The 17521-nt window shown below is 34.0% G+C and overlaps 1 protein-coding gene across 1 annotated transcript in view; it reads left to right on the forward strand.

Moving 5' to 3' along the window:
* The window catches only part of LOC145254777 (DNA ligase 1-like), a 288066-nt gene that overhangs the window by 197849 nt on the left and 72696 nt on the right, over positions 1-17521 (forward strand). The window contains exons 10-12 of the mRNA XM_080113551.1: positions 2601-2657; positions 15395-15567; positions 16744-16808. Coding sequence (XP_079969677.1) covers positions 2601-2657; positions 15395-15567; positions 16744-16808 — 295 coding nt within the window. The remainder of the gene's footprint in view (positions 1-2600; positions 2658-15394; positions 15568-16743; positions 16809-17521) is intronic.

Genomic DNA, 17521 nt, shown 5'->3' on the forward strand with positions numbered 1-17521 from the left:
CCTCTTCTTTCCACGTGACTTAACACTAAATTTTCCCCTTATGCGTTCAATAAATTTTTTTTTTACTTTTTAATAAAAAATTTATATTCAATCTTCCTCTCAATTTCACACTTGATTTGAAATTTGTGATACTTGAAAATAAAACCATTATTCGGAATGGTGAGTAGGCACTAGGGTCGGCATAGTTAAGTGGGTCACATGACTAATTTAGGGTAGGAAGTAATGAACGTGATGTTTTGGATATTTGGTCGTTTCACATTAATTTCTTCTCATTTCATACAATGTTTTTGCATGTGTTCACACATTTCTATGAACAGCTTTTTTTTTTTCCTCTCTGTCTATCAGTTTATCATGTCCAAGTTTGAAATTGCATTTTTGGGTTGTCTGTCATGCCTAAGTTTGAAATGGCATTTTTAGGGGTCCAAGTTTGAAATAACATTTTTGGTTATCTGTTGTGTCCAAGTTTGTAATAGCATTTTTGGGTTGTCTGTCGTGTCCAAGTTTGAATTTGCATTTTTGGTTGTTTGCTGTGCTTAAGTTTACAATGAAATTTCTGTTTTTAAAGCAAAGAAATATTTTGCATTATTTCCTTTTACTTTTCCTTTTTCATGGCATAATGTCACTGATTTAAAATAATTGAATATTTATAAAAAAAATAACCATTCTTCATTGTATTGTTTTCATAAATTGACAAATTTTGATTTAACCATGTGTTGATTGTTGTTAAAAATAACCGCGCGTTGATTGTTGTTAAAAATAACCGCGCGTTGATTGGTGTTAAAAATAACCGCGCGTTGATTGTTGTTAAAAATAACCGCGCATTGATTGGTGTTAAAAATAACCGCGCGTTGATTGGTGTTAAAAATAACCGCGCGTTGATTGGTGTTAAAAATAACCGCGCGTTGATTGGTGTTAAAAATAACCGCGCGTTGATTGGTGTTAAAAATAACCGCGCGTTGATTGGTGTTAAAAATAACCGCGCGTTGATTGGTGTTAAAAATAACCGCGCGTTGATTGGTGTTAAAAATAACCGCGCGTTGATTGGTGTTAAAAATAACCGCGCGTTGATTGTTGTTAAAAATAACCGCGCGTTGATTGTTGTTAAAAATAACCGCGCGTTGATTGTTGTTAAAAATAACCGCGCGTTGATTGGTGTTAAAAATAACAGCGCGTTGATTGGTGTTAAAAATAACCGCGCGTTGATTGGTGTTAAAAATAACCGCGCGTTGATTGGTGTTAAAAATAACCGCGCGTTGATTGGTGTTAAAAATAACCGCGCGTTGATTGGTGTTAAAAATAACAGCGCGTTGATTGTTGTTAAAAATAACAGCGCGTTGATTGTTGTTAAAAATAACAGCGCGTTGATTGTTGTTAAAAATAACAGCGCGTTGATTGTTGTTAAAAATAACAGCGCGTTGATTGTTGTTAAAAATAACAGCGCGTTGATTGTTGTTAAAAATAACCGCGCGTTGATTGTTGGAAATAATCGCATATTTGTACTTGTTAGAAATAAGCTTGTGTTAATTGTTGTTACAAATAACTGCGTGTTTATTGTTGTTACAAATAACTGCGTGTTTATTGTTGTTACAAATAACTGCGTGTTTATTGTTGTTACAAATAACTGCGTGTTTATTGTTGTTACAAATAACTGCGTGTTTATTGTTGTTACAAATAACTGCGTGTTAATTGTTGTTACAAATAACTGCGTGTTAATTGTTGTTACAAATAACTGCGTGTTAATTGTTGTTACAAATAACTGCGTGTTAATTGTTGTTAAAAGTAACTGCGTGGTAATTCTTGTGACAAATAACCACGTGTTAATTCGTATTAAAATTAACTGTGTGTCAATTGTTGTTGGAAATAACCATGTGTTAATTCTTGTTAGAAATAACCATGTAATAATTCTTGTTAAAAGTAACAGCGTGTTAATTTTTGTTAAAAATAACTGCATGTTAATTTTTGTTAAAAATAAGTGTGTTAATTGTTAAAAATAACTGCATGTTAATTCTTGTTAGAAGTAACTGCATGTGAATTGTTATTAAAAATAAGCGTGTTAATTGTTGTTAAAAGTAAATGCGTGTTAATTGTTGTTAAAAATAAGCGTGTTAATTGTTGTTAAAAATAAGCGTGTTAATTGTTGTTAAAAATAAGCATGTTAATTGTTGTTAAAAATAAGCATGTTAATTGTTGTTAAAAATAAGCGTGTTAATTGTTGTTAAAAATAAGTGTGTTGTTGTTAAAAATTAACAGCGTGTTAATTGTTGTTAAAAATTACTGTTAATTGTTGTTAAAAATTACTGTTAATTGTTGTTAAAAATTACTGTTAATTGTTGTTAAAAATTACTGTTAATTGTTGTTAAAAATTACTGTTAATTGTTGTTAAAAATTACTGTTAATTGTTGTTAAAAATTACTGTTAATTGTTGTTAAAAATTACTGTTAATTGTTGTTAAAAATAACTGTTAATTGTTGTTAAAAATAAGTGTGTTAATTGTTGTTAAAAATTAACAGCGTGTTAATTGTTGTTAAAAGTAAATGCGTGTTAATTGTTGTTAAAAATAACTGTGTGTTAATTTGCGTTAATCATTCTTTCTTGTCTAGAGTTCCATACTTGGCCCTTGCGAAGACCTTAGAAGCCATAGAGAATGTGTCTGCAAGGTAAGTAACATTTCCTGCACTTATCCATTTTATTTTTTTTTCTTACATCTATAATATAAATCTCACCTGTCTGTTTCAATGTTTGTATGTATGTATATCTCACAAAAACTTTCAATAGAAGTTATTGATTTTCACGAGCTCGGTATCATTTTGAAGCTCGACCCTTCGGACGACAATTATCGAAAAATTGGCCAAAACTATTTATTCCTTCACCCTCAACTGGACACTTTTCTAGAGGGAAGGGTCACTTTTTTTTTCCGATGTTTTCGAATTTTTAAAAGTCATCGCCTCTTTTTTATTGTCTAGCCTTAATTTAAACCTATGTCACTTCCAGTTTGGCGATGGGTGCAACAGCTAACCTGTCACATTTTTTTTTTTTTACATTTTCTTTTCCCCCTTCTTGGTACAGGTTTCAGCCTGCCTGCCTGCCTGCCACCACTTTGTTTTACTCAACCACAACACCCGTACACGCACCTCCACTTTCTTTTCCGCCTTTGCGTCATGCATTCGAGCCTGCCTACTACAACTTTTTATTTTGGGCAAAACACACCTACAAACACCCAGGCAACGCCAGGCACCCAAGCTAGTTGAAGGAATAAATAATGATGGCTATGAATTCGGCCACCAGAACAGCTTACTTAGATTTTTAAAATTAAAAGCAATGTGTATTTATTTGTAAATATATATTCGTCCTGTCACAGAAATCCATCAAACAAATAAGGGATGGCAGAATGCAGATGTTTTCATAATGAGACAATTTTTTTTCCTGTTTTCTGTAACGATTTATGCGTTTTTTTTAACGTATGTCCCAACAATCAAAGGAAAAAAATTATTTAAAAGGAAAAAATGTGTCTGCAATTGGTGATTTATTTTTCTTCCTTTAGCAATTGCATCAACGATGCAAAAACCGAACCTGGGGTATATACAATAAATACAATTTGGAGCCGTAGCGACCTGACCACCCAGCAAGGGTGAGTTTAAAAAAAAAAAAAAAAAACTTCGGTTACCACGAAAAAAAAAAGAAAAAGAAACACAACGTTTTAAAAGGGTCCAAGATGATTAAAAAATAAATAAATAAATAAAATAAATAATACCATGGGAAAAAAACATCACACGATCACAGAAATGCGAACAAAAAGGAAAAAAAAAAATTTGAACACACACGCACACAGAAAACTAAAGTTTACAAGAAAATATTGAAAAAAGAAAAAAAAAGGCCGATATGCCGTAATGAATGATAAAAGAGATACGGTCAGTTCAAAAAAAAAAAAAAAAAAACTACCCACAAATATTTCATTCATAAATAAAATAAAAACAAATAGAAATAGGACAGTGTGTCATTCCTAAAAATGTGTGTTAATGTCTGAATTGTTTAGAGAAACTGTCAATCATAATAAATAACAATTTAGTGTCAAAAGTCGAAAGTACATTTAAAATTCTTGAGTATTAAAAGGAAGAATAAATGAATAAATAAAATAAAATACACTATAGAAAAAAAGAAAGATGCAGAAATGAAATCAAATTCATGCATTGTGTATAATTTTCGGCTTTTTAGTGTGTTTTAATTGTTCTGGTCTTTGAAAAAGGGACAATTTTTTGTTTTGTGTCAACGGACTTTTTTAATGTAACAAATTTTTATTATTTTTTTTTTGTGTTTTGTTGCAAAATGTTTAAATGTATTAAGGTATTTTCTTTTGAAAATGTGTTTTGAACAATATTGTAAATTTATACTTAATGTAAATGTTATTGATTTTAAAGCAAGAATTCAAAGTTATCAGTAAATATACATTAGATTTAAACAGTCCAGGAGAAAATAAAACTAGTTAAGATGTATGGTTGGCTTACAGATTCAGTTAGAATTTTAGAAGGAGGACAAGAATTAAAATTACGTAAACGGGTATTTAGAGAGTTTTTAGATGTGATAAGCCGTAAGAAAGATGTTTTTTTTAGCATTTGTTTTTTGTTTTTTTTTGTTTTTTAGAGATCCTATAATTTTTTTCCAAGAAAAGTGACTTGGTAGGGATTGATAAGCACAAGATGTGCCTCTATTCGAAAAATTTGGGAACCTGGTTAATTAAGTGCTTAAAATAAGCTGGTTGCACGTAACGACTCCAAGCAAGTGGTAAGACTTGGCTTAATTAATAAACAGGCGTTGGAAAGAATACAAAAATTCTTAAGGGGACCAGTAAACCGATGATAGGTAGTCCCGAGGCAATCACATATAGCTTAATGAAGTAAGAGACAGGCAAAAATATGCCGTAGATTACGTAAGAAAGATATAACCTTGTATTTTTTTTTAGAGACACATGAATGTGGGATATATCTGCTGGATCTTGGTTCGGGGAAGTTTTAAGAATCCAAGCAAGGAAATCCGAGTGAATCTGTATGAGAGAAAAAAGGTATATCTTGATAGTTAAAGCCAACCAAGAAGATTGGTTATGAGCTTTGGTATGTCCCGTATAAGATAGTTATAGAATAAAAAAAACAAAGCCATACTTGATAAGACTAACCATGCGGAAAGAGGCGATCAGGACACTTTTGGGACGAAGGAAGTCGTCCATTTCGAGGGAGGTGGAAACCTCTAGTCTGCGGCATATGGGTGGCTGGAAAGTAGCTGATGTGAATCATAGGTAAAGACCCTACACCCAAAAAGTAAATGCCAAGAAGATCAGAAAGGTTCTGATCTTATAAAAATATGATAATTGTGAAGTCGGCCGAGGAGGGCTGACTGAAAGAGATTTTTTTTTTTTTAGCCTGATTTTTCCTAGCTGTGTAGTTGTGTAAATGTAGAAAAAAAAAAAATGTACTAAATTTAAAAATGCATACATTTTTTTTTTGTGAAATATGGAAGGGAGGGATGTTACATGATAAGGGCTGTTCCCTTTTCATGTAAGTATAAAAATAGAGAGATTTAGTTAAAATGAAAATGAAATAGCAATAGACAAAATTCGAACCTCGTAATTTAGGTTTAGAAATAGATTACGTGTGAGAATTAGAAAATGGAATGTAAAACAGCTTAGAGATAAAATAGTTTCAAGAAAAGAATGTGCACTGTCAATTTTGTTATGAAAATTCAATTGAAAGAATGCAGCTACAAGATAATTTAACAAACATGTTTTTAACATATTGGAAATATAGGTTACTGAGTATAGGTTAAAATTCCTTTTGTAAAAAAAAAAAGGAAAAGTTTTGGACACGTATGTCCAGAACACGTGTGTATGACGTCATGGAAAATAGAAAGTTCTAGAGATAGTTAGAAAACTTTAGAGTTAAGGAGGAGAAACTGAGAGAAACTCAGAGAGAGTCTGAGGTCGACAGACGATAGTCTGCAGTTTGGAATTCGAACGTCTAGAAGCGAGACGGTCACTTTGAAACTTAATATGTGAAGCTTTGAATTCTTGATGAGTAAACCACGGCCGGTCGTGAGAAGAAATAAACCCATCATGTGTTTTTATAAACGTCGTCTTTGTGTTGTAATTCTACCAAAAAGGTAAAGTGAAAATTGTATTATATGTCTTGTATATCAGTTAAAATGAAAATGAAATAGCAATAGAATATATCTGTGTTATTATATGTCTTGACATACACATCTCATATCTACACTAAGTCTGTCTGAACACTGTCTCCTCACTCTAAGAGCTTCTTCAACACATCTAAGTATGGACGTTTTTTTATATATATGAATCTCTTCATAACAGAAACAACAAACAATCTTTACAACATCTCTCTAAGTCTCCAACAACATCTCTCTCTCTCTCTAAGTCAACAACAAACTCTAAAACTCAATGACAAACTCTCACTAAGACTCTCTCTAAGTCTTTCAACATCATACTTAATTAGACTCAAAGACTCTCAGTTATAATAAGACTCTCTTAAAATAACCCTATATATAACATACCCACTGTTACCAGACACCATAAAAAATGCAAACAAAATAGAGGTTGAAAAATGTGTAACATGTTCATATTGCTATTTCTACCTCTCTGCCTGCCTCAATCTGTTTCTCTATCTTTCTCTCGTCCCTGTTTTTCCACATCCATAATCACTTCACCTTTGCCCAGCCTATTCCTCTCTATTGAAAAAAAATAATAATGTAAGTCGATCTTCTTTAATGTAGCTAAACTGTAATTCATGCTCTACGTAAATGTACAATTCTTTCTCTCGTTATTTTCATGGCAAGTGCTCGACTGAGCTTCAATCTATGCCCCCCCCTCGCCAAACTTTCACAAGAAACACTTGTCTAACTGAAAACACTATCAATAATTCCCCTCACTCTTTATCTGTACCTAAACCTAAACGTAGATTCCATGAACAAAGCTTCTTTCTTAGAACTGCGCGCCTGTGGCACTGTCTTCCGTTTTCCTGCTTTCCAGCTGACTACAATATGGTTGTCTTCAAGTCCAATGTAAACAAGTTCTTGATAAGCCATTTCTATTACTGACAATTACTATATTGTCCAATTGACTGCTGTACACTCTTTAACCCTTATCCTTGAGTGGCCCCTGGGCCTTGATAAGTGGTGATGTCTATGTAAAAAAAAAAAATAAAAAAAAAAAGGAATTGTTTCAAGTTAGATGACTATTTTCAATGACGGTCGATTTATTTTGTGATATTTTGTCCAGTATTGTGCATCTCTAGGCACATAACTGGTGCTCCTAGATCAGGCTGTCTGAAGATACTGGCATCCTGATCAAAAATGCACCAAACATTGGTGTTTTTTTTTTTTTTCTTTCCCTTTGAAAAATTCAATCATGTTCTGCAAGGTTAAAAACAATTTTCCTCTACAAAACAATCAAACCAAACCCAGCGAATAAATATTCGAAGATATAAAAAAAAACAAAAAAAAACTTGTAGCATGGAAATTTTTTTTCCAGATTCAGCATTAAATAACCTAAAAAGGGTTGTTACTCCGTAAAGCAAAACAAAATCCATGAATAAATATTTGAAGATAGAAATAAAAACTTGAAGCAAAAAAAATTTTGGGGTATTTAGCAGAGAAGCCAACAAACGAAAAAAGGATTTAAAAAAAAAAAAAAATTGAAATCTATAATCAATGAATATTACCAAAGGCATAATGAGTTACTTTTCTATCTATCTAGCTATGCTTCAACATATTTAAAAACTTTTATTCGGTTCGATGAACAAGTAGTGCCGAGTAAGTTAAATCAACAACTACATGCCCAACAAGAACATGCCGTCTTTGGAGTATCAGTAATGACTCAAAACTTGATTGTTAAACAAAATACTGATAGAAATCTACTCAATAAGTGTCACCATGACATTTATTGAGTGAATTTCTACCAGTATTTTGTTTTTCTACATTGAACATCTGGATGTCGGCCACCTTGTCGTTGTTCTAACTTACCAACTTGGCACTATTTATGTTTCGATTACCTATAAATATAAAGAATCACAAGGCCCTTGTTTCCTTTAAGATGGGGAAGTGCCCCATTCCCCGCCTCGTTTTTTCTCCAACTGACATCACCTTCAGAACACTCATTAATCCTTTTCTTTGAGTGGCCTCTGGATCTTGATAAGTGGCGATTCCCTTGTTAAAAAAAAAAACAAAGAAGAATATAATAAACTTTTTCCAAAATTACTGGATTGAGCATTAAATAACCTAAAAAGGGTTGATCTGTCGTAACCAAACCTAAATGTTATGCGCACACCTATCCGCCTACAATAAGATTTGTGGAAGGGACAGCAAAGTAAATAAGTTACCATTTTTCTTCGACAGAACACGTTCCATTGCTTTATTTATTCTTTTGTTTCCTTCACGATTGGGAGGTGCCCCATTCCCGCCTCGTTTCTTCTCCAACTGATATCGCCTTCAGAACTCGATGAGCCACCGCGGCTTCATTAAAATGCCAATATTGCTGTGAGGCCATCTATTGTTGTGGCTACACTGGCTTTTCTGCGATTGACAATTGCAATTCTTGCTCGCGGCAATTTGTTGTTTTCCTTAGCGGAACAGATGTTGCTTTTCCTCGGTCCAGTTTTTCGCAAACAAATGTGAACGCCAAATAATTGTGAGAGTTTTTTTTTTTTTTTTTAGTTGGATTGTAGCTTTTGTTTCTTTAAAGGATTTATAGATTTGAATAAATTTATTCCTGCATTTCAGAATTTTTAGTATGCCACTTATCAAGGCCTAAAGGTCACTCGAGGATAAGGGTTAACAAGTGTAAGGTGGTTACTTAAACAATTGCATAGTGATCAGTAGTGGTGGAAATTAGATAGAATTTGATTATTTAAAAGACGCCTTAACAAGAACTTGTTTATGAAGACAACCATGTAGTGGTCAGCTGGAAAGCCTGCCCGTGGTACAGCGTTCCACAGACTGGCAGTTCTAAAAAAGAAGCTTCATTCATGACATTTGCTTCTGGCAAATATTTACTGTTTTCATCTAAAAGTGCTCAATAATAGATAGAGCTGTTTAATGTTTATGAATAGTTTTATTTATGCAAACATTATTTGGTTACACATTTGCAAATCTTGTTTCAGTTACAGCTATTTTTGCTGGCTAAAAATGAAATCAAATTTATTCCACATGTCTGAATCACCTATATATTAAGTTTCAAGTCTGTAGACTAAAAATTGTTAGAGTAGTTATGTAGAGACGTTTCTGCACGTACACACATACAATCATTTATATATATATATGTGTGTGTGTATTTTTAGGCAGTATTTTTTTATTTAAGTAAACAGTGTTAAAAAATAATAGAATTCTTCTGCTTAATTGTCCTTAAAAAAACTTTTTTTTTCAATTTTTCTTTTTTTTTTTTTTCATATTAAAATAAAAAATTAATCTGTGTTCCGCATGTATTGTGAATGTTTTTGATTCTTTGTTGAATCATCTTCAGGTGACACCAAATAAACAAGAGGTTGGGGAAAAAATTTTTTTAAAAGATAGCCAAGAAAGGCGTTCTTGAAGAATAATTTCACATTGTTTCAGGACAGACGTTAACGATTAGAAATTGTGCGATGCCAGCATAAGCATCACGGGATAAAATTGTATCACATGTAAACATTTTAAAATGTTACAGCTGTCTTTATTTAAGTTTCAGCGAACGGTATCATGACCAGAAAACAAATACATTGAAAAATTGTATGACGGTCATTCTAAAAGTAAGGCCTCCTATTTTTTAAACTCAAAAACATTAAAAAGCAATAAAGCGTAGTATTATCAAAAGAATTTATTTTTCTACATAGTCAACAGCATTCTCCAACCTGGTTCAGAGCATGTCCCCACTCTGAAATTGACAAAACCATCTCCTAACTGTGCTGAAATCAGTTGTATCGGCTTTGTAGACATTCAACAGGCGCTAATGAATGTTGATCAAGTATCCTGTACCTGTATAAGGCCACCATTCGCCCATGTATGGAGTATTGTTGTCACATTCGGGCTGGTGCATCTGCTACTAGTCTCTCGCTCCTAGACAAGGTTAAAAAAAAGAGTCGCCAATCTGATAGGCCCTGAACTGGCATCTAAGCTTCAGCCTCTGTCCCATCGACGAAACGTTGCATCCCTCTGCCTGTTCTACAAGTATTTTAATGGTGAATGCTCTGACGAACTGCAGACACTTATCCCCCCACGACGTAGGCACCCTCGACAAACCCGACAGGCAGCTAAATCCACCCCCACACAGTAGAGATCCCTAGATGTAAAAGATCTTTCTACTCCAGTAGTTTCTTCCTCAGAACCGCTAGACTCTGGTATTCCATTCCAGGTTCCTGCTTCCCTAACTGTACTGACATGCAGAAGTTCAAGTGCAACGTGAACCGACATCTTGCTGCCCAAATCCCAACATAGTGCCCCAGTAGTTGCTACCTCTGATAGTAGTCCCCTACACCAAAGTGACAATGTGCCTTGTTTGGGGTAAAAAAAAAAAAAAAAAAAAAATTCTGCATAGAGGAATTCTGCTTCCGATGCACGTCCATGGCACGGGTTGCTTTTTTTAGTGCCTTACAGCATCAGTATCTGCAACAGAGAGCTGAAACTTTCAGGTCATGAATGTATAAGTTCAGTCACAATAACAATGCAATTTTCATTCCCCGCAGTTTGATTTGGGCAGAATAAAAAATAGGAGGCATTACTTTTGGAACGTCCCTCGTACATTAGTCTGTATTAATTAGTATAGTACACTGACTTGAGCATTATCGATAGAAATAATAGTGTTCGATTTCAAACCGATACTAAGTTTCTATTAGATAACTAGAAGAAAAAACAAGATGACATATACTTGTAAATATATTGAAATGTTGATGGACGTAATAAAATTAGAAGGTGCCTTCAATAAGTTTCCAGACATTTTTTGTATGGGCACTTTTATTGATAGTACATACATGAAACTCTTAGTTCTCTTCAAAGTAATGTCCTCTATTGCGTATAGAAATCATTTTTTCCATTGCTTCTAATGTAATAGATGTACTGAGAGTAAAGCCGGTTTCAGGACTCTCAGCAAAGTAAAAGAGTAATAAAGAATGCAAGAGAGTTGTATGCTTAGTCCGTTAAGTCCGAAGTAGCTGAGCAGCGGCTTGGTTCCCACCAGTTTTGGCAAATAGCAAACAGGTTCCTGAACTAAAGACTTGATGTAATCTCGCCAGCATCAGACAAAGCCAAACTCTTTGCCAAGAACTTTGCAGCTAATTCTACCTATGCGACCAAGGCCACCATCCCCCCATATTTCTTCCTGTATCAGAAAACACGCTATATCTGTATCTGTACATGATGTTGCCAAGCTAATCAAAAATCTTCAGCATTCCAATTATAGTGCTGAAAAAGCTTCAACCAGAACTAGCCCCCATACTTACAAAGCTGTTTATGCATTGTCTTGAGGAGAAAGGCTTCCCAACACCCTGAAAAATCTCATCATTTATTTAAGAATTCAGGTGATCAGTTATCTCCCTCTCAGTACGGACCAATAAGTCTCCTGTGTGTCATGAGTAAGTTGTTGGAATCTGTTAAATGGAGAAGTTAGCCACCTCAGCAAAAAATAACCTTAGTGACATGGAATCAGGGTTTCCATTCTGCTAGATTTAGAGCAGATGTACTAACGGTTATATCTCATAGGATTACTGGATCTCTCAACTGAGGCTTCCTATCTAGGGTAATTGCTCTTGACATATCAAAGGCGTTTGATAGGGTATGGGATAAAGGTCTACTCCACAAGATCTCCAGCTACGGTAATAGCTGGAAATGTTGATATAAACGTATAAATTAAATGTATGTTGCAGAGGAGAGTATGTAACCACGTATAAACCGAGTCATGTTGTATAGTATAGCCATAGGGGATATATTGCAGTTCGTATTTACATAAAGATATCATCTATAATATAAATCTCACCTGTCTGTTTAAATGTATGTATGTTTGTATGTCTGCCTAAAACTTTCGACAGAGGAGACGGATTTTCACAAATCGGTATTGTTTTTAAGCTTGACCCTCTGGACGACAAATATCGAAAAATTGGCTGAAACATTAATTCCTTCATCCTCAACTGGGCAGTTTTCTACAAGGAGGGGTCGCTTTTTTCGCTGATATTTTCAAAAGTCATCCCTCTCTTTTCGATTGACTAGGCTAATTTAAACCTTCGCCACTTCTAGTTTTGCGATGGATGCAATGGCAAAGATGTTACCTTTTTTTTTTCATATTCTTTTCCTCCTTTGTGGTACAGGTTCTAGCCTGCCTGCCTGCCTGCCTACTACCACTTTTTATTTTTATTTTTTTGCTCAACACACACCTCCAAACATCCAGGCAACACCGGGCACCCAGACTAGTATCTTATATATGCTTCATACCTTTCCTTTCTTGGAGTTTTTCTGTCTTCACTTCTGGGCTCTGTGATGCACGACCAACACTATAACCGATTGTAAACTCACAGAAACAATGATGACTTTATATTTTACAAAATATAAATTTATTTCAGTGTCTCAGTGGTCTTCACCAGGAGTCTACTTATGTGTCTACATGCTTGTTCTTTCAGCCCCGCTTCCTGGCTTTGAAGCACGTCTGTTCACTTTCGTGACCAAACTTACTCACACTCCTCAATCTAATCTTCTTGACCTCTTAGTTCTGTTACGTCACCATCAAAAGCAAGTTTCCTAACGTGTGACCTCTGTCACGTATGCAGCTGCTCAAGGTTATTTTGCTTATTTTTAACTTAGCTAATTTTGGTAAACATCTTCTGTTAAAACCCATTTTTACATTCCAGACCAATTCTATCTTCTAAACAATAAATAACTTCCAATATAAACTATTTTAACGATATCACTGGATAGATAGATAAATAGATAGATCGATAATAACCAATTTAACTTTTTTTTACATTTTCACCACAAATAAGGCACATTGCCACTTTGATGTAGGGGGCTACTATTCGGGACACAGGCTACAGGGGGTACTAGGTGGGGAGTTGGGCAGCAAGATGTCGGTTCACGTTACACTTGAACTTCTGCATGACAACAATACTCCATACATGGGCGAATGGTGGCCTTATAGAGGTACAGGATACTTTCATGGGTCAGTAGCTTTCTAGCACGGTAGAGAGAACCTACCTTTTTCGCAGCGGTCCTGGCAATGTTTTCAATGTAATTGTTCCAACTCATGTTTCCTGTGAACGTTAGGCCGAGGAGTTTAAAAGATGTGCTTTTCAGATAAAGAGTTTTTGGCCATTGCTGTTGATGGTAGAGAAGGTTTCTTGTAGTGATTGAAGGAAACAAGTTTAGTCTTGGCGGCATTGAACGTGACCATCCATTTTTGTCCCCATTCCACTACAGATTGGAGGTCATTCTCTAGTATTTCTGCCATTTCTTTAGATATGTGTTCATTTGTTTTCCTGTCATGTCTGTTATAGAGCGTGGTGTCGTCCACATATATACCCATCTCACAGACAGTTTTGCCAGGGAGGTCATTTATGAATATTAGGAATAATAGAGGTCCAAGGATAGACCCCTGAGGCACTCCCGCATTTATATCATATTGTTTAGATGTACGGCCATCGAGGACAACCTGGATTTTTCTCTTATCTAAGAAGGATTTAATTATGTTAAGTATTCTTCCAGTGATACCGTATGATCTGATTTTTCTGAAAAGACCTTCGTGCAATACCCTGTCAAAAGCCTTAGATATATCTAGAGCTACCGCTCTACCCTCCCCTGCTTTGTCAAGTGAATGGTATATACGGTTGGAGATTACAGTTAGAATGTCTGCTGTGGAACGGGCTTGCCTAAATCCATATTGTTGGTCAGTTAGAAGTTTAGCATCTGCAAGGTGATGGACTAGAGCTTAGTTAATTATGGACTCAAATATTTTGGCAAAAAGTGGGAGGAGGCTAATGGGGCGGTAATTTGTAGTTATTGAAGGAAACAAGTTTAGTCTTGGCAGCATTGAATGTGACCATCCATTTTTTTAGCATATTATTATCTAACATTAATCACTAACTATGCATTGAATGGCTACCATAATAATTAATTGCACTTATAACAAAGTTCCATAAAACTTTCAGCCAGATTGCCTCAGTAGTTTTTGAGAAAAAATGGGACAGACAGACAGACAAAGAAAAATATAATATAGATTCATATTATTTAAATTTATTGGACTACTGTTCTCATCTTGAATGTGGTTTTCACAATATTTCAGTCAATGTAAGCTCCGACTTTTTTCAGGTGTATCTTGTCAAATTTAGGAATGTTTCTGTCAAACTCTGGAATTTGGACGGAATTTCAAGCAGAAAATGTTGTAATATAGATTCAAGTTAAAAATTAAATAAATTCAAATGTGTAACCCCCTTTTTTGATGAAGCTTGACTAGGACCCCTGTTTATCTGAAAATCTCGGCTCGTATTGTCTAGTCCTTCTCTGAGGGTTGTTACATTGAATCTTGTATGCTGAAAGCGAATATTGAAGCCGTACGCAGGAAGAAAAACAAACTCATGAAACTCTAGTCTACAGAATTAATTTCACAAACTTATGTACAAATGTTTTTACAAATATCATTCAGTTCTTAGTAAGATTTTCAAAGTCTCAAATCTCTTCACAGACAGCGTCAGATGGGTGGATGAGGAGCTAGAGGAGTCACATCTCTGTACGGTCTGTTCTCCCCGAAATCAAAAATCAATCTCTCGAAAAACTCTTCTGTTCTGACTAATTTTTGCGCGACAGTCGTATATATAGTGAGCTATGTGGATGGGGTGGAAGTTTCCCCAGCCAATAAGATTTTGCCACAAAATCGAAAAGCTTCAGGTTATTGCATGTGTGCAATTCCCGAATCTGGGATCTGAATTCTACAGACATACTAATTCTCACGACCCGCTAAGGTCAGATGTCAGTTTTAACATCCGACTTTGAGTTCACCAAGGCCAGACAATGTTATGCTTCAAGTTCCCTGTCATCAACTTTAGTTGTAAAATATATTTCTCTGGTTTCAAACAATATCTATTTTGACATGAAATAAAATATATATACTTATATTCTCCATTTTAAATCCTCGGGTTATCTGGCGTCACCCGGGAACAATTAGCTATCTCAGCATAGTTATTCGACCCCTCCTAGGCCCTCTGGGGAATTCTAAAGCTCCCCAATAGGGGATTACGTCACAAATGCACACATGAATTTCATTCTCAAAAGCACAAAACTGTTGGCATTTATTGCATTATAAAATTGTGATATCACAGCATTTAAATCTTTCTTATTAAAAAACAACTGTATTTCAACCACTGTTTCTATTTGCTTATATTGTCAGGTTAAAAATGGTTGAAATTCTCAGTAACTTCTTTCGATCTGTGATAGCTCTATCACCAAATGACCTGCTTTGTGCCGTCTATTTATGTCTCAACAAGTTGGCTCCTGCTTATGAGGGTTTGGAACTTGGGATTGGGGAGACGGTGCTTATGAAAGCCATTGCTCAAGCTACAGGTAAGTTGCACAATATTTGCTACTCCCTCCCCTATTTTCTCCCTCCTTCCCTTCTAATACCCCCCCTTTACTGTCCTTCCTCCTTTCTTCTTCATTTCACCAGGGGGTGTGAGTTCTCTACATTTTAGCAATTCAGAAAAGTCTCCAAATGTGAATTTTCTGCATTTTAGTCAAAATCCATTTTTGCCAGATTCCAATACAATTACCGATTCTGTTCTACAATTCTGATTCTAAATTCTACTATATATACTATATATACAAATAAATTCTACCTTTATATATATATATATATATATATATGTATATATATATATATATATATATATATATAAAAAGTAGAATTTATTTTTTTTTATTTTTGCAGGGTGGGGAGTGGAATTGATTTAGCTAAATTCTACTATATATATAAAAAATGGTAGAATTTCTTTTTTTTTTTTTTAATTTTGCAAGTGGGGGTGGAATTGATTTAGCTGAGTGTCCTCGTCTACTTTTAAATATAATATAATTTTATTTTTTATTTTTTCAAACTACTTAATGTTTTCCCTTTGATAAACTAAATGCGAGATTGTCATCTATATTTTTCACTTGTGTCATTTTTATCTATGCAGTTTAATCGGGCCATATTTTTTATCGTTCCATTTTTCTCTAAATTGTTTATTATTTGGCAATTTTAGTTTTACTGATAGTCTACAATACAATTACAGATTCCAATTCTTAAAATAACCTAAAATGTACAATGTAGTTTTTTGGGGGGACTAGGGAGATAATGGAGAGTCCTCCATTGACTTTACTGAAATGTAAATAGAATTTTCTTTATAATTTGACAAACTTATTATTAATAAAAAAAATAAAATGTTGGTGCTTAGAATTACACTTAATTAAAACAAAAAGAAATACAGAAAAATCTTTATCATGTACGTACTTATCACGGAATGAAGATGTCATATTCCAAAAATCATATACATTGATCAAGTAGTTTTTTTTTTTTTAAGAAAATCATATCGCCACACAATTACCTCTCCTCTCCTTCTTTTTCCATCCCCATTTGTGCATTGTCATTATTTATTCATTTCATTTTTTCATAATTACAAAAAAATGTATTTATTCAATAAATAGCAAAAATAAATTAATTAATAAAATGTTTTTTTCATTCAATTTTTTAAAATTTCTTTTTAGGCCGAAGTATCGACAAAATCAAATTGGACGCCCAAGAAAAAGGAGACTTGGGGATTGTTGCTGAGGTAAGTTTTTAGTGTGAATTTTGACGTGGATATGACGTAGATGATAGGCACATTTTAGAAATGTACTAAAACCCGCAGCGGTAGTTAACTTATAATAAAAGTGAAATTATAATTGAAAATGGATAAAAATGTGAATGTTGCATATAATAGAAAAACATTGGTAATAAATGCAATAAATTTATCTTTGTGTGCATGTATATCTATATCTCTCTCTCTCTCTCTCTCTCTCTCTCTCTCTCTCTCTCTATATATATATATATATATATATATATATATATATATATATATATATATATACACATATATACATATATATATATATAATAAGAGCAAATAGTTAATAAAACATGTTAAAAACACTTTAAAAATGAGATAAAAACATATTTAATCTGAAAAAGAAACACTTAATAAGTTGATAGTCCTTAATCCGCGGAGTTTCGAAGAAATACTTTCCTTCTCATCAGAGAGTAGGAATTAGCAAAATGCGGGATTGGATTTTGCATACAAAAGTATTTGATGAAACTGCAAGTAAGTCAAAGATCTTGCTTGATAACAAAAAGTGAAGCAGAGGGAATATGGTGGAGAAAAAGGTGATTTCACGTGAATGTATAGTCTGGTGAAAGGTAAATTATCCAATGACGGTAAACTCCAAAAATATAAATCCAAGAAAGTTAATTGAAATTCGATTCGCACAAGTAAAATCCAAGGAAATC

This window comes from Euprymna scolopes, chromosome 30 (assembly GCF_053919585.1).
Source record: "Euprymna scolopes isolate OS-2025 chromosome 30, ASM5391958v1, whole genome shotgun sequence".
NCBI lineage: Eukaryota > Metazoa > Mollusca > Cephalopoda > Sepiida > Sepiolidae > Euprymna > Euprymna scolopes.